Source organism: Struthio camelus, chromosome 27 (genome assembly GCF_040807025.1).
Source record: "Struthio camelus isolate bStrCam1 chromosome 27, bStrCam1.hap1, whole genome shotgun sequence".
Lineage (NCBI taxonomy): Eukaryota > Metazoa > Chordata > Aves > Struthioniformes > Struthionidae > Struthio > Struthio camelus.
In genome coordinates, this window is record NC_090968.1 from 1600559 (window position 1) to 1617042 (window position 16484).

The following is a 16484-nucleotide window of genomic DNA, read 5'->3' on the forward strand; positions in this document are numbered from 1 at the left end:
CTCCTGCCCACCCTCCTGCCTGTCCCCTACCTGTCCTCCTGCCCACCCTCCTGCTCATCCTCCTGCCCATCCTCCTGTCTGTCCTCCTGTCCATCCTCCTGCCTGTCCCCTGCCTGTCCTCCTGCCTGTCCTCCTGCCTGTCCTCCTGCCTGTCCTGCCCGTCCTCCTGCTCGTCCTCCTGCCTGTCCTCTTGTCCATCCTCCTGCCTGTGCCCTGCTTGTCCTCCTGCCCGTCCTCCTGCCCGTCCTCTTACCTGTCCTCCTGCCCGTCCTGTCCATCCTCCTGCCTGTCCTCCTGCCCGTCCTCCTACCCGTCCTCCTGTCCATCCTCCTGCCTGTCCCCTGCCTGTCCTCCTGTCCATCCTCCTGCCCGTCCTCCTGCCCGTCCTCCTGTCCATCCTCCTGCCTGTCCCCTGCCTGTCCTCCTGTCCATCCTCCTGCCCGTCCTCCTACCCGTCCTCCTGTCCATCCTCCTGCCTGTCCCCTGCCTGTCCTCCTGTCCATCCTCCTGCCCATCCTCCTGCCCGTCCTCCTGTCCATTCTCCTACCTGTCCTCCTGCCCGTCCTCCTGCCCGTCCTCCTGTCCATCCTCCTGCCCGTCCTCCTGTCTGTCCTCCTGTCCCTCCTCCTGCCTGTCCCCTGCTTCTCATGCCTGCCCTCCTCATCCTTCCTGCCTGTCCCCATCTGTCCTGCCTGTCCATTGTCTGACTGCCAGTCCTGCCTGTCCCCTGCCTCCCTGTTTCTCTAGCTATCCTGCCTGTCCCCCACCTGTCCCCTGGCCCGTGTCTGTCGTGCCTGTCCCCTGCCTCCCTGTTCCTCTGTCCATCCATCCACCCGTCCTGCCCGTCCCCATGTCCAGCCATCCTGCCCACCCCTCTGCCTGGCCATTTGTCTTACCTGTCCCCTGTTTGTCCCCAACCATCCCCCCCCACCTGCCTGTCCCCTGCCTTTCTCATCCCTGCCCCGTCCAGCCGTCCTGCCTGTCCCCTGCCCGGCCCCGTCGCGTCCCCTGCCCGGCCCCGCTGCTCACGGCCGCTCTCCCGCAGTGTTATCCAAAAACAACAAGCCGATCCACACGACCATCCTCAACCCGCACGTGCACGTGATCGGCGAGGACGCCGCCTGCATCGCCTACATCCGCCTCACGCAGTACATCGACGCCCAGGGCCGGCCCCGCACCAGCCAGTCCGAGGAGACCCGCGTCTGGCACCGCCGCGACGGCAAGTGGCAGAACGTCCACTTCCACTGCTCGGGGGCGCCCGTGGCGCCGCTCCAGTGAAGGTGAGCCCGGCCCCGCGTCCCCGCCGGCGCCCGGGGTGGGGGGGGGCTCCCCGGCCCCACGCCGCGCTCGGCCGGGAGCGCGAGTGCGCTGCAGTGATTTATCGCCTCCCTAGCGCCGCCGGGCTCCCCCCGCTGCGTCCAGGCGATGCGCCGGGTACCGCTCCCGCGCTGCTCGTCAGCCGTCGGTCCGGAGAGGCTCGACCATCCCGCCGGGGCCGGGGCTGAGGTTAGGGTGATGGGGTTTTTTTTTGGGGGGGGGGGGGGAAATTTAGGCGAAACACGAGGGAACGAGCCCAGCGCGTGAAAGGAGGTTTGGGTTGGGGTGCTGAGGGCTGAGCGCCTCCCCCCTGCCCCGGTTTGTGTCCCGCAGGGCTCAAGCTGGCTGTCCTGGTTTCATCGCGAAGGAGACGGTGATTTGAGCCGAGCCGCTAGCCGGGAGCTGCGGCCCCGAAGCACGCGTCCGCATGCTTGTCCCCCCCCCCCCCGCCCAAGCCCCCCTGCTCCTCCTCCTCCTCCTCCCTCGTTCCAGTGCCTGTGTTTGCAGAAAAAAAAAAGACAAAAAAAAGCAAAACTGACAACAAAAAAAAAAAACAAAAAAAAAACCCAAGCCACCTGAGGCCGCGGTGACACACAGAAACGTCCCTCCCGAGGGAGGACCCCCCTCCCCATAGCCAAGGAGATGGCGGCCAGACCCCCCCCCCAAAACCATCCCCAAACCCTGTCTTCGCCAGGCTGGGAAGTGTGTTTTGGGCGGGGGGGGGGGGTGGGAATCGCCCGGCTTGGCCACAGTCGGCTTCGCCCTCGGCCGGCCCTAAGCTGGGTGCTGTCGCGGTTGGGGGGGGGGCCAGCGGCGGTTGGGGGGGGGGTCCCCGTTTCCTCCCCTTCCCGGCTGTGCTTGTGGAGTTTCGCTGTTGCTGGTGGTGGATGTTGTTGTTTGGACTCCGCTTTCGCTGTTTCCCTTCCCGGGTTCCTGTACATAGAGAGAGCTCTTTATTTTTGAATTCCCGCGGGGGGGGGGGCTCCCCCCCCGGCTGTGCAAGGTTGCAAGCGAGCAGGGGAGCAGCATCCTGCCCCCCCCCCCCAAAAAAAAAAAAACTCACCACCCCGGGGCCGATGCCCAAGGGGCACCCGGTGGGTGATGCCAGAGGGGGATGCGGGGGGGGGGGAGGATTAAGGGGGGGGGGGAAATCTGGACCAAGCCGCAGTGCCCAGGGCAAGGGGGGGGGGGGGGTCGGGGCGATCCAGCCAGCACTGACGCAGCATCGAAAGCACTTTAGACTAAGAGAAGGGGTCTCTTGGGGGGGGTCTGCCGGGGCTTCACCCCCAGCAGCGGTGTGGGGGGGGGCTGCAGGGTGCCAGCCGGCCCCCCCCGCTCCATTGCCTCCTGGAAAAGGGAGGCCCCATCTTGCTCCAACGCCCTTTCCCTGCATTTCTTGGAGGGGGGAGGCTGGGATTCACCGCTAAGGTTGGGGGGGGGGGGTCACCCTGCCCCAGCTCGGCCCCCCACCCCGTTTCGCCCGGGGCATCCCCTTTTCCTCCATCTCCGACTGCGGAGACGCCGTGTGTTGCTGGGGGCTGTTTTTTGGCTGGGGGTGGGAGGGTGCGGGAGGGCCGGGGGGGGGTATTTTTTTTCTGCATGCCCTTTGCGCGGGAGCAACCCTCGAGCGCTAACGCTGTATGTCGAGGAGCTGAGCTGAGCTGTTACTGTCCCATGAATGCTGGTGGATCGTTGCCAAATTTTCTCTCCTCTCCTTTTCTCTCGTTCTTTTTCCGTGCCCCCGGCATATTCCCCCCCCCCCCCAAAAAAAAAACCCCTTCGTCTTTTCTTTCTGAGCCTTGTAAGTGTAAAAGATGACTCTGATTTCGTTTTTGTCTCGGGAAAACTGCAAATAAATTATGAAGAAAAACAACTGACCAAAAAAAAAAAAAAAGGATGGAGAAGGCTGAGTGACTGCGCGGCCGCGTCATGTGTTGTCCCCCGCCAGCCCCGTTCAAGCCCATTTTGGGGAGCCAGGAGCTGTGCGTTGGCCCCGGTGCTGCCCCACGCCGCCGGCATGGGTCGGGGTTTGGGAAGGCGCAAAGAGAGCGCGAGCCGGGCTACAACCGCCAAAAACAACTTTATCCCCGCCGGGCCGGCGCAGCCAGCGGTGCAGAAACAATAGGCAACATTGATCACGATACAATCTCGAGCGCAAGCTTGTCCCTTGCCAAGGCGCAGGGAGGAGGAGGAAGGAGGAGGAGGAGGAAGGGGCAGTGAGTGGTGAAGAAGGCTCGATGCTGCCGGGCACCCAGGTGGTCGCTGAGTCCCCTGCCCGGCGCCTCTCGGCTCAGCCTCGACCCTGCTCCCATCCTGCCCGTTCAGAGACCTGAGCAAAGGCGCTGGCTTCCCACCGGGCCCACGGCCACCGCTTTCCTCTCCCGCCAGGCAGGACCTCCCCGGCCACAGCCCAGAGGACAGGGCCACAGTGCTGAGCAGCACTGGGACAGCAGGGCACAGAGTCAAGGGTTTTCCCCGTCACCCACGTCCCAGCTCAGCCCTTTCCTAAAAGCTCGGCACCGCAGCAAGCCGAGGGGCCCCCAAGGCAACCTCTGTCACCTGTACGGTGGCCGCTTCTGCTCTGCGCTCGCCCCTTTCCCCGGGGGACCGTGGCCAGCAAGCAGGCACTTGTGGCCACAGCTTCCAGTTCATCAGCCCAGGGAAAAGCTACCCGGGGAGGTAACGGGAGATAACCCGGCGATAAACGTTTCCCCGGGCCAGAGGAAGGTGCCTCTTCTTCCCTCCCCACCCATCGCCCACTCCCACCCTTAGGACACAAACACATAAAAGACCCCCCTGCCCCCCGAGCAGCCCCAGACCTCGCGGCAGGGGAGCTCCCCGCTTCCCCGAGGCTGGCATCGCCGCAACACCAAGGCGCTGGCTAGTGTTATGAGTGTAAACGCAGCGGACAGCACCCGGCCCGTGGCCGGGCTCGATGCGGTCCAAGCCGCTCTCAAGGAGAGCGAGGGCGGCGGGGCTCCGGCGCTCTCCCGAGCCCACGGTGGGTCCGGCCCTCACCGTCCTCTCGAGACGAAGAATCATCGAAGCCCGCGGGGCTGAGGAAGCCCAGTCCTAGCCCTGGCGCCGGCCTCCGCAGCGCCGCCCAGGCCTGGGAACCCCTCCTTGGTTTCTTGCTTTCTGTCCTGGGTGTAGTTGAGATCTGAACGGGAGCGAAGGCCTGATGGTCCGGAGCAAGAGACCCAGGCGTCCGGGTCACATGATTTTACAGCATGAGTTCTGCTTTCGGGCCTGAGAAAAAGAGAAGCCCCACAGTGACACAGCTCGCTGAAGGCCCCCGAGGGGGCCCACAACCCTGTCTTGGACAGCCGGCCTCGCCGGCAGAAAGCCGGCATGTTTCTAGCCCACACGGCTTGTGAAGAAACCAAACAGCCCAGACCTGCCCGATACCCTGCTCGTGGCACAGATCTGAAGCCCGACTGTGATGACACACCTCAACCATCCTTTCCCTCCTGTGCCAGGAACCACCAGAGCCTGCGGCTGGGATTGGGGTCACCCTCCACCAGCCACAGGGCAGGAACAGCTGGAGGAAGGGGCCGAGGAGCTCCACAGCTGGCGTTTGGGTGACCGAGCTCCAGTCCGTGTAGCCCAAAACCACCTGCGTCAGCAGCTCCTCACTGAACGCCAGAGCAGACAGGGCTCTTTGTGTTGCTCCACCCCAGGCACCCATATCCATCGCCTTCGGAGTTTCTTCCACCCTTGCCACAGCCTCAGGCAGCCCCCTGGCTTGTCAGGGACCGGGGTGACCTTCCCCGGGTGCTCTGTGCGAGCCCTGACCGCATGGAGAAAGCGGCACTCACAGTTTTGTAGAAGGCTTTCGACTGTGCCCCGAGCACTTCCGATTTGGATACCAAGTCATCCAGCTTCTCCCCTCGCTCCAACAGTGACTCCATGGTGTTGTGCTGCCAAAAGAAACCAGCCCTGGGTTGCGGCGCTGGCGCTCACCGCTCCTTCCCCGGGGTCCGAGCGAAACGCAGACAGGCCACCACGTCCACGTGGGCATGGGAGGAGACCGGCCTTGGCTTTCCGCCGGCCACCCCAGCTCTGCTGCCAGCTCCTCGCGCGCCCACCCGGGGAGGCGAGAAAGCTCCCACGGCACCAGGTCCAGGTGAGAAAAAACCCCCGATTTTCCTGACCGAGAAATGGAGAACCCGGAGAGAAGAAAAGGACAAAAGAGCTTGGGAGGGTCTGGGGGCTTGAGACAGCGCCAGAGCCTGGCGGGAGGAAGAGGCAGTTTGAGGGTCTTTCCACAGGCAGCAAGAGCGGAAACCGCCAACGAGGAACGTTTCCTCCACGCGGAGACGGCGCAGGAGGAACAAGGGAAGCCCAGAGAGGGGACGGCCACGGAAAGAAAAGGGGAAAGGAGCTGTTCTGCAGAGACAGGACAAAAAAAAGACAGATCTTCTCAACCTCTGGAGGCTGCAGAAGATCTTGACTTCAGTCCACGCTCCAACCCTGCTGCAGGTCCCCCAGTAGGAACAGCCGAACCACCCAGGAGAGCCACCCTACTCCCAAGCATCCCAAAAGGGTGTCCTGCCTGGCACAATTCACAGCTCCGCGAGCCCAGCACCCTCCCGTGCGCCGTCCTCACCAGGATGATTTTGGTCTCGTCCAGTTCCGCCTGCACCCTGGTCATCGGGTCTGCCTCGCGGGGGTTCTCGGAGAGAAACAACACGGCTCAGCACCACCGCGGCGGGGACGGTGTCCCCTGCGCTCCACCATGCCACGGCCCCAGCCCAGCACGTGCCGGTTCTTCCCCATGCAGCGTCCGGCCGAGCGCGGTGTTCTCCCCCGTGCGGTGTCTGACTCAGACAGGCAAACAGCCTGTACGCCACGGCAGGAGAGTCAGGTGGAGCAACCACAGAGCCATCTCGGTGGCAAGCAGCCCACCACGTACCCAACTATTTTGACTATGCCGGGCCAGTGGTCTCCTCCTCACACCCCGTGGAGGCAGGCAGGCCACGCTCCTCCTCGGCCAGGCTGGGGGCTGCGTGGATGCTACAGGCAAGATATCGCTGCGGAAGCGCAAAGCCCAGGCCAGCGAAAATGGCTAATGCTTCAGCCTCCGCTCCTCCAGGCCTCCTCACCACCACCGCACAGAGCGTTTCTCACCCTCTGTACCAGCATCCCTCTCCCTGCCACCAGGCAGGGCACCCGGTGGGTGCTGTACCTGGTATTTACTGAGGTAACCGTCCAAGGCTGTGTAGTTAATTGTCGCCGGGGATCCTGAAGGCCAGTCTATTTTGCTGACCTGCCTGGAGAACTCATCCAGCACCTGCAAAAGAAGGAAGCACGCAGTTACCTGCCCGGCATTTTTGCCTGCAGGGGCTGGAGGCCATGGCTGTCAGAGAGGATTTTTCTCCTTGACAAGCCCTTTTGAACGAGCCAAAAGGGAGGACAGCAGCCAACTTCCTGTCAAAGGAACGACTGATGCTTCTGCGCTCACGCCAGCTAGAGGTGAATACGCAGGATACAGACTGCACCCAAAGCCCTAGATCTTTCCAAGGTGGCCAGACACATAATAATCAGTCTCCGGAAACGCTGGGAGCGCAGACGCACCGAGGAGTTTTCCTGCACAAAACCCAAACCAGACGGTGAGGACAGGGTGCTCGCGAGGCCAACGCCTGGGCAAACAACAGAGCAGAGCCAGGTGGCTCCAATCCAGCTGGCCAAAGCAAAGCTGGACCACTGCATTGCCTGGCCTAGGAGAAGTCTTTAGGCTAGCCAGACCTTGCTCGGCTCAGCTCTTGATGTCTCCCAGCAAACAAGCAGGGAGGATCATTTCCCTGTCCCAGAGTAACCGAGATCTGGAAGAAATGCCCCCAAAATCCGCATGCAGCCCCGACTGTGCAGATCGTCCCCTCCCGAGCTGCGCCTGGCCCGCGTGCTCACCTTGTCCAGCAAGGTGAAGCAAACCCGCTGCGGGTACTCGTTATCGGCAATCACCACTCCGGCCAGCCCGTCGTTCCGGACGTACACGTGGCAGAGGTATTCTGGGCAGAGAGTTTGTGTCAGATAGGCAGCGGGAAGGTCCAGAGCCCTCCCCGAGCCCCCTCCTCCTCCTGCGCAGCCCCAAGAGCTCTTCCACACGCAGTGAACCGCACCGGAAGGTTTCCATTCAGCAGCAGGATTTCACATGATTTCATTAGGATAGCAGACAGGCTCCAGGGAGGATTAAGATCAGCCTAAAATTGTGCTTCAGCAAGTCGTGGCCCGCTGGCCAGCCACGCGGTGCTGGACGTGAAGCTAACTTTCCAGGGCAGCAAGTACTACCAGAGTTGTATAAAAATAGAGAGGAAGCATCCAGCTTGATTTTAATACATAACAACTAGCAGGGAGCAGGAGTGTTATTAAAGAGGCTGCAGCGGCCAGCTCTAGGCCGCACCCTGCGTGTCTCACGGTCCGGGAGACACGAGGAGCAGGGTGGGGAGACAACAGCAGGGCTGGAGACGAGGGCACGGCGGGTGTGGAGCCTGGACTCCGAGGGAGAAGTGCAAAGGAGAGGGGGAAGGAGACCGTGCCACAGCAGCAGCCCCTCGGGGGACCGTCACTGCTGTGCAGGCTGGGGACAAGACAAACCAAGGGACAGCAGGCACGTAGCCCAACGGCTCTGTGCGTGCTAAGGCAGGCAAGGTGAGTAACGAAGCTCAAAGGTGGCAGCTGGCTGTCAGGCAGATTCTCGGTCTTACTTAATTTTCCATACGTGGGCCAAGAAGGTACCAGCCACCCCGCAACTCGGCCGGCGCTCCGGCTGGGTTCGAGCCAGGTGCCTCCCACACACCAGCCGTCCCCAGGCAGATGCCAGGCGGTCCAGCGCACAGGCAGGGCTGCGGCCCGGCTCCAGTTGTGCCACTCGCTCGAGGCCAAGGCGGTGGGTGCAGGCACGTAGGACCTGCCGCGTGGGCGGACGAGGCACCAGGAACAGCCAGGAGCTGTGTCTGCAACGATCTCCACGGGCAGCCGTGGTGTGTAACAGCCGGGTCTTGGCTCGCCAATCCCTGTAACCTCTCTCACGGGGCAGGCAGCACTCGTGGAGGCTCGTCCCGCTCAGCAATGTCATGTTTTTATTATTATTTGCCCCAAGAAGGGAAGCACCTCATTTCAGGGGCTCACGGATGCACAAGGAATGAAACACCTGTGGCTCAGGACCCTGGGCTCCGTGTCCTGCCCCCCAGACCCACGCATCCTTCGGCTTTGCGCAGACTGTCCTCTTACCTTGCTCCTTGACAGAGGCTCTGCTGCCCAGCTCCGAGCGCTCCACGATCAGCTGGCTCGTGAAGGTCATGAATTCTTGAATGCTGCAAGCACAAAGGTGGCCGCCCTTGAGTCTCCTCCCCGCTGGGCATAACGCAGCCAAGGGGACCCAGGCGCACCCCGCTACGCGCTGGGATTCAGCAGCAAGCGATGCAACCAGCCCTCTGTTAGGCTAGCCAACAGGAAGAGCTGCAGCACAGCTAAACCCAGTGCCGCTCTGAGCAACGATCACAGCGGCCTCCTTCCGCAACATCAGTTTTGCTGGGCAGAACCCCAGTAAGAGGCAGGACGGTTCCTCTCCCACCACATCCACTCATCACATCCCCCGCAGTTGGGGGTAGCAGGGACGTGACTTAGCCACGGTTCTTCCTTGGCAAAGGACAGGTGAAGGGGCAGCGAGGGGCCGGACTCTGCATTTGCTCAGAACAGCAGCCACAGCTCCAGCACCTCCAGCCGCAACCTGAACGCACCTGCAGCTTCGCTACAGGTGCTCGGCGCAGGAAAGAGTCCACAGGCCATGTCGAGAGACTTTTATTCCCAGGCTGAACCTCCTTTTTGTTGATTTGGCAGAAAGTAAAACACCATTGAAGCTTTTATCTGCCTGGCTAAAGCCTCACGAGTTGCTCCTCCCTGCTCAGGCACAGCAAGGAGCCGCAGGTGCGCTCCAGCCCCTACTCACACATTAGGTTTTTATCTGGCACTTTTGGCCTCGACCCAATTCCTACGCAAGACACCAGGGTCAGAGAGAGGCCATTTAACCTGCAAACGTACCACATCTATGCCGAGGCAGGGAGAGAAATTCAAAGTTTATTTGCACAAGGAACTTCCTTAAGTCAGGCAGAGCAAGCTTGGAAACAGCCCATTAACTTTTTTGAGCCCAGACTTAACAAACAGATTTCCCACACAAACACTTTTCTTCACCCCGCAGTAACAAAACTCGTCCCCCCAAAAAACATGAGCAAGCGCAAAACAAATCTGTTTCCCCGATGCTCTGTCTTGGGCACCCAGGAATTAATAAAAGCCGGACTACACATTCCTCACTTCAGCTGGAAAATCACAAGAGAGGGCACCTTTCATAGGAGCTAATCTTGTTCAGATTACACAGTTTGCTTAAAGACGCTCGACACAAACAGTTCCCACTCTCCTGGCTTCACGTGACAAGACAGAGGCAAAACATAACTTAACACAGACACCTCGTCACAGCAAAGACCGAGATTTTTCTAGTTACCTTCCCTCACTGGAAGCAAATCTAGAAGGGGGATTTGCTTGTTAAAATTTAGGTAATACTTGGGAGGTTTTTTTGCATTTCTCCCAGTCTATCGTGCATCTCTCCCACGTGATCAGGTGTCAGCTCCACCGAGAGACTTTCGGAACGCAACGCTGGGTTTCCAGAGAAAGATTGGCCCAACGATTTCTCAACATCCAACCTCGGTAGCAACAGAGGACAGAAACATTCCTTCTAGTTTGGGGACTCGCAGGCAGCTGCCAGCCGCTGCGTTTGCGATTCCAGTATTTCATGTTATTCCCAAAAGAATCAACCAGCTAAGATTTCATTCCTTCAGGCTGCCTTCAGGTTCCTGGTGCCTATCCCAAGTAGCCAGACACACCAGCATCTGAAGTCAGGCACAATTCACTTCCCCCTCAGCCAGACTGGACCCCTACGCCTCCAACTCCTGCCCCTCCTTTTGGCAGATTCTCACATTTCACAAGAAACGCAACCGAGATGATCACAAATTCAAAAACCAAACCCACCGCTCTGGTAGTTTTACAGGACCAAAAGACAGCACCAGCGCGTATGCACAGCGTTTTAGCCCAAATTTAACTTAATTGCCCCTTACATATCCCATCTAGGCTGTGTTCCCACAGGCACACAAGCAGCCCCTCCAGCGTCAACCGGGCTACTCGTGCACACCCGTTTCAATATGAATGTGCTGCCCAGCTGGAACATTAGCTCTGGAAAAGGATTAGCCACTATAAAAAAAGCCGTCAAACTAACGAGAAACACCTCTCATCACCCCATTTCCCAGCTGACTTCAACCCAAACGGCGTTGCTGTCAACTGCAAAGATGAGACACTTTTAACAAATAAATAACTGCGTTTAGGGAGCCCGGAAGCAGCGCAGTCACCAAAGGGGGTGAACAGGGAGCTCTCTGCCTGCCCGTCTATGTGCAGGCTCGCGGCCTGTTTCACCAGGCAGGAGTATCTTAACACGCGTTATAGGATCCTTCATTTTTGTTTCTTTCCTGCAGTGCGCGAGCAGAAACCAGCTGCTGTGGAAACAGCTCCTTTGGCCGTACCAGACAGCAAAACCGTGCAATGAACTTTATCAAGCTTTGGAAAACCAAGAACCGCGATTATGAAGTGATTTGGGTTTATAAGAGATTACTTCACTGAGCACAACCCATCTTCGAGCATGTGCGTTGGCAGAACTGTCACAGCTCGTTTATTCCTCTCACAGATTTGGCTAAGGGAATATTTTTGAGACAACCTCGCTGAAGTATTTTCCCTTTATCACTGGAACTGCAGAAACAAATGTGCTCAAGACCTCAATAAAATCTTGGCAGGGACTAGGCACGGAAAATTGGAGTCCTGTAGGCAAATATTTCCTAAAGCCTTTATCATCTGGAACCAGGGGACTGGGAAACAAATTGTTTTGCAACAGGCATCTGCTTTCTTTTACAGCTCTCTAGATGCTTTTGGGAGCTCCTCTCTGCCTCCAAGGGCGGAGGGCAAGACCTCTAGCAAACGCAGGGACAACTGCTGAAAGAGCTCCATGATCTCTTTGCACACACGGATTTCGCAGAGAGCTGTCGCTCAGTGGGATGACAGGAAGCGAGGATTAGCATTTAGCGCTCAACGGGCTCATCCCAAGCTGTCAGAACCCAGCTCAAATACTCTTGAGCAGGAATTGGTGAGCTGGGAAAAGTTTATTATTAGACAAAACATCAGAATAAGAAGATACTGGTTCCCAAAGCTGTCACACCAGCCTTATTAGTCTGACACAAGCACAAGCCACCTCCCACTCGCCTCTCACGCCCAAAGAGCTTCCGTGACTAGCAGGTTTAGGCACTTACTCTAGGGAGAATAATCCACACTAGCAGGCAAGGTGTTTCACAGCATCCAAGTTTTGCCATTCTGAGGCAATGGAAAAATTATTGAAGCAAATGCTGCATCTTGTTTGAGTTCCTGAGTATCTTTTAGGAACAAAGCAAAAGCTCATCTCCCCCATCAGACACAAAGATCACTCTAAATGGATTTTGTAAGGCTCAGCTGCACGACTGTCCATCCAGGGTCTCAGGAACATAAGGAGTCCCGAGGGCCCTCTGGAAGCAGCTCTGTTTCGGGTATGGTTATCCTTAGAAGTGCGTTACCGTTGCCACCACATCTAAGCAACCCGTCCCTGGCGACACAGGAATAGCGGCGGAACGGGGAAGGGAACACCAAAAAAGCTTCTGCTCCCCCTCCCCGAGTTCATGCTCGAGCCGCACATCAGCAGTGCGGCACCCCAAATCCCCATCGCGAGGAGCCGGCGCTTCCGGGACCCACCTGGATCTCTGGAAGAAGTTGAAAGTGGACACATCGTAGGCAGCTTTCAGTAAACGCACTTTGGGGTCGCCTTTGTAAAGGACACTTAGACTGTAAAGCCTCATCGCGGCGTTTCCCACCGACCTGGGCGAGGGAGGAGGGAAGGGACGCCGGTGAGACGCCTGGACGGCGTCCCTGGCCCTGGCCGGGCCCCCCCCGCCCCCTGGGGCGCACCGGCTGGGCAGGGGGCTCCATCCTGCCCGGCCCGGACCCTTCTTACGTCCTTTACCCGGCCACCTGCCCCCCCCCACCCCACCCGCTCAGGGCCCCCCCCTTCCCTCACTCCCCCCTCCGGTTTGGCGGGACACCCCCCCCCAGGCTCCCCCCTCCGCTAGGCCCAGTCCCCCAATGCAGCCCCCCAGTCTAACCCAGCCCGACCCAGGCGGGGTCCAAGCGGGGCTCAGCGCCCCCCCCCCGCCCGCCGGCCGTACCGCGCCCTGCCCCGGCGGCTCCGGAAGTCGCTGTGAGGAGGAGGAGGAGGAGGAGGAGGAGGCGGCGGCGGGCGGCCGACACGGCGACGGGCGCAACCCGGAAGCAGAAACGCCACCGACCGGAAACCAACGCGTGCCCCCGGGGCCGCTGCCACGGGGCTTCGCCCGCTCTGCGCACGCGCCGGCTCCGCCCCCCCCCGCCCTCAGCCCCATCGGCCAATGAGGGCCCGCTCCTCGCGCGGGCCACGCCCACCGCCTCTCCCGTCCCGCCTCCGGGCTGAGCGGCCCAATCAGCGCCGCCCTGACATCATCGGGGCGGATCTCTCGCCACACCCCTCCGGGGTGTGGGGGGGTGGGGGCGATCTATCCCAGCATCCTTTGCGGGGGGGAGGGGTGTGGAACAAGGCTCCCTCTCCCCAGCCATGTGGGGGGGGGGGGGACCCCCTACGGGGCGAGACGCAGCCGTGGGGCCGGCCTCTTCCCCTGGGCTGGGTCCCCCTGTCGTGTGGGGACCCCCCCCATGGGGCAAGACCCCTATAGCGTGGTGACTCCCCTATAGGGCTGGCCTCTCTCTATGGGGCGATGCCCCTCCTTTGGGCGAGACCCCCCCCTATGGCATGGGGACCCCTCTGTGGGGTGGGGACCCCCTATGGGGTGAGATCCCCTACGGCCTGGAGAACCCTCTGTGGGGTGGGGACACCCTGCTACAGGGTGAGCCCCCCTATGGCCTGGGGACCCCCTATGGGGGACACCCCCCTATGGGGCGAGACCCCCTATGGCCTGGGGACCCCTCTGTGGGGTGGGCACCCCCCTCCATGGGGCGAGACCCCCTATGGCCTGGGGACCCCTCTGTGGGGTGGGGACCCCCCTCCATAGGGTGAGACCCCCTATGGCCTGGGGACCCCTCTGTGGGGTGGGGACCCCCCTCCATGGGGCGAGACCCCCTATGGCCTGGGGACCCCTCTGTGGGGTGGGGACACCCCTCCATGGGGCGAGACCCCCTATGGCCTGGGGACCCCTCTGTGGGGTGGGGACACCCCCCTATGGGAGTAGTCTCCCCACAGTGTGCACACCCCCCCATGGGATTGGCCCCCCTCCATGTTGTGAGCCCCCCACGCAGCTGACCTCTCCCCAAAGCATGGGGACCCGCTATGGGGTGGGGGCCTCCCTCAGCAGCGTGAGACCCCCCCTCCCCCACAGCCTGGAGACCCCCTCCACGGTGTGAGACCCCCCCCCCCACAGCCTGGAGATGCCCTCTGCAGCGTTAGACCCCACAATACAGCCTGGAGACCCCCTCCACGGGGTAAGAGCCCCCCCGTACTGCCTGGAGACCCCCTCTGTGGGGTGAGACCCCCCCCATACAGCCTGGAGACCCCCTCCGTGGGGTGAGACCCCCACACACACCCTGGAGACCCCCTCCGCAGGGTGAGACCCCTCCACACACAGCCTGGAGACCCCCTCCACAGCGTTAGACCCCCCCCACACACACCCTGGAGACCCCCTCCACAGGGTGAGACCCCTCACACACCCTGGAGACCCCCTCCGCAGGGTGAGACCCCCCCACACACAGCCTGGAGACCCCCTCTGCAGGGTGAGACCCCCCCCACACACCCTGGAGACCCCCTCCTCAGCGTTAGACCCCCCACACACACACCCTGGAGACCCCCTCCGCAGGGTGAGACCCCTCCACACACAGCCTGGAGACCCCCTCCACAGCGTTAGACCCCCCCCACACACACCCTGGAGACCCCCTCCACAGGGTGAGACCCCTCACACACCCTGGAGACCCCCTCCGCAGGGTGAGACCCCCCCACACACAGCCTGGAGACCCCCTCTGCAGGGTGAGACCCCCCCACACACAGCCTGGAGACCCCCTCCACAGCGTTAGACCCCCCCCACACACAGCCTGGAGACCCCCTCCACAGGGTGAGACCCCTCACACACCCTGGAGACCCCCTCCGCAGGGTGAGACCCCCCCACACACAGCCTGGAGACCCCCTCTGCAGGGTGAGACCCCCCCCACACACCCTGGAGACCCCCTCCTCAGCGTTAGACCCCCCACACACACACCCTGGAGACCCCCTCCGCAGGGTGAGACCCCCCCACACACAGCCTGGAGACCCCCTCCACAGCGTTAGACCCCCCACACACACACCCTGGAGACCCCCTCCGCAGGGTGAGACCCCTCACACACCCTGGAGACCCCCTCTGCAGGGTGAGACCCCTCACACACCCTGGAGACCCCCTCCGCAGGGTGAGACCCCTCACACACCCTGGAGACCCCCTCCGCAGGGTGAGACCCCTCACACACCCTGGAGACCCCCTCCGCAGGGTGAGACCCCTCACACACCCTGGAGACCCCCTCTGCAGGGTGAGACCCCTCCCACAGCCTGGAGACCCAGTCTGTGGGGTGAGACCCCTCCCACTCCTCAGGGTGAGACCCCCCCATACAGACTGGAGACCCCCTGAGCGGGGTGAGCCCCCCCCCCACAGCGTGGAGACCCCCTCCTCAGGGTGAGACCCCCCCATACACCCTGGAGACCCCCTCTGCGTGGTGAGACCCCCCCACACACCTTGGAGACCCCTTCCACGGGGTGAGAGCCCCACACACACCCTGGAGACCCCCTCTGTGGGGTGAGAACCCCCCCCCACTCAGCCTGGAGACCCCCTCTGCAGGGTGAGACCCCCCCCATACAGTCTGGAGACCCCCTCCGCAGGGTGAGACCCCTCCCATACAGCCTGGAGACCCCCTCTGCAGGGTGAGACCCCCCCCATACAGTCTGGAGACCCCCTCCACGGGGTGAGACCCCCCCACACACACCCTGGAGACCCCCTCTGCAGGGTGAGACCCCCCACACACACCCTGGAGACCCCCTCCACGGGGTGAGACCCCCCCACACACACCCTGGAGACCCCCTCTGCAGGGTGAGACCCCCCCCACACACCCTGGAGACCCCCTCCTCAGCGTTAGACCCCCCCATACAGCCTGGAGACCCCCTTCACGGGGTGAGAGCCCCCCCGTACTGCCTGGAGACCCCCTCCACAGGGTGAGACCCCCTCACACACCCTGGAGACCCCTTCCACGGGGTGAGACCCCCCCCATACAGCCTGGAGACCCCCTCTGTGGGGTGAGACCCCCCCACACACCCTGGAGACCCCCTCCGCAGGGTGAGACCCCCCACACACCCTGGAGACCCCCTCCACAGCGTTAGATCCCCCCATACACCCTGGAGACCCCCTCTGCAGGGTGAGACCCCCCCCATACACCCTGGAGACCCCCTCTGCAGGGTGAGACCCCCCCCACAGCCTGGAGACCCCCTCTGCAGGGTGAGACCCCCCCCACAGCCTGGAGACCCCCTCCACAGCGTTAGACCCCCCCACACACCCTGGAGACCCCCTCCGCAGGGTGAGACCCCCCACACACCCTGGAGACCCCCTCCACAGCGTTAGACCCCCCCATACAGCCTGGAGACCCCCTCCGCAGGGTGAGACCCCTCACACACCCTGGAGACCCCCTCCGCAGGGTGAGACCCCCCCACACACCCTGGAGACCCCCTCTGCGCAGTGAGACCCCCCCACACACCCTGGAGACCCCCTCCGCGGCGTGAGCACCTCGCTGTGGGGCACCCGCCCCGTTACCCACCCCCCCGACCCCCCACCCCGCCTGCCCCCCGCGCCGGCGCCCGGAGGAGGTTTAGGGCCGAGGGGCCGGCGGCCCCCCCCCCCGGCTTTCGGCCCCCCGTTTCCCGGGGGGAGGCCGTCTCCATGGGAGCGGGCCGGGTTGCTAAGCCGGGCGCTGGAGTGCTTTGCCGCTGCCGTGACAGGGACGTTGGAGCCGTCGGCATGACAACGGGAGGGTGGAGGGCGGGGGGGGGGAAT

At 62.1% G+C, this 16484-nt stretch overlaps 2 protein-coding genes across 15 annotated transcripts in view; one reads left to right on the forward strand and one right to left on the reverse strand.

The window, feature by feature from the left end:
• Positions 1 to 2309, forward strand: part of CAMK2B (calcium/calmodulin dependent protein kinase II beta) — a 28116-nt gene extending 25807 nt beyond the window's left edge. For 13 of the 14 annotated variants that reach the window (XM_068920932.1, XM_068920937.1, XM_068920935.1 and 10 more), the window contains 2 exons: positions 1046 to 1280; positions 1651 to 1824. In XM_068920932.1, the coding sequence (XP_068777033.1) occupies positions 1046 to 1278 (233 nt within the window). In that variant the 3' untranslated portion in view covers positions 1279 to 1280; positions 1651 to 1824. Of the gene's footprint in view, positions 1 to 1045; positions 1281 to 1650 lie in introns of all 14 variants that reach the window. The other variant, XM_068920946.1, reaches the window with a different exon arrangement.
• A 1069-nt stretch (positions 2310 to 3378) lies between these two features.
• On the reverse strand, positions 3379 to 12796 carry YKT6 (YKT6 v-SNARE homolog). The gene is made up of 8 exons (XM_068920950.1): positions 12606 to 12796; positions 12136 to 12258; positions 8551 to 8633; positions 7228 to 7328; positions 6506 to 6610; positions 5927 to 5992; positions 5136 to 5237; positions 3379 to 4566 (listed from the first exon to the last, which is right to left on the reverse strand). Exons 2-8 carry the CDS (start codon positions 12237 to 12239, stop codon positions 4531 to 4533), a joined length of 597 nt encoding a protein of 198 aa, XP_068777051.1. The 5' UTR covers positions 12240 to 12258; positions 12606 to 12796; the 3' UTR covers positions 3379 to 4530.
• Between the last annotated feature and the right edge of the window lie 3688 nt (positions 12797 to 16484).

What these genes read in the sequence shown, in the direction of transcription:
- YKT6 (XM_068920950.1), bottom strand. Translation starts at nt 12,239, where the DNA reads ATGAGGCTTTACAGTCTAAGTGTCCTTTACAAAGGCGACCCCAAAGTG. An exon ending in GCTTCACCTTGCTGGACAAG is followed by an intron (nt 6,611 to 7,227) that starts GTGAGCACGCGG and finishes CTTCTTTTGCAG; the next exon opens with GTGCTGGATGAGTTCTCCAG. An exon ending in GTTACCTCAGTAAATACCAG is followed by an intron (nt 5,993 to 6,505) that starts GTACAGCACCCA and finishes TTTCTCTCCGAG; the next exon opens with AACCCCCGCGAGGCAGACCC.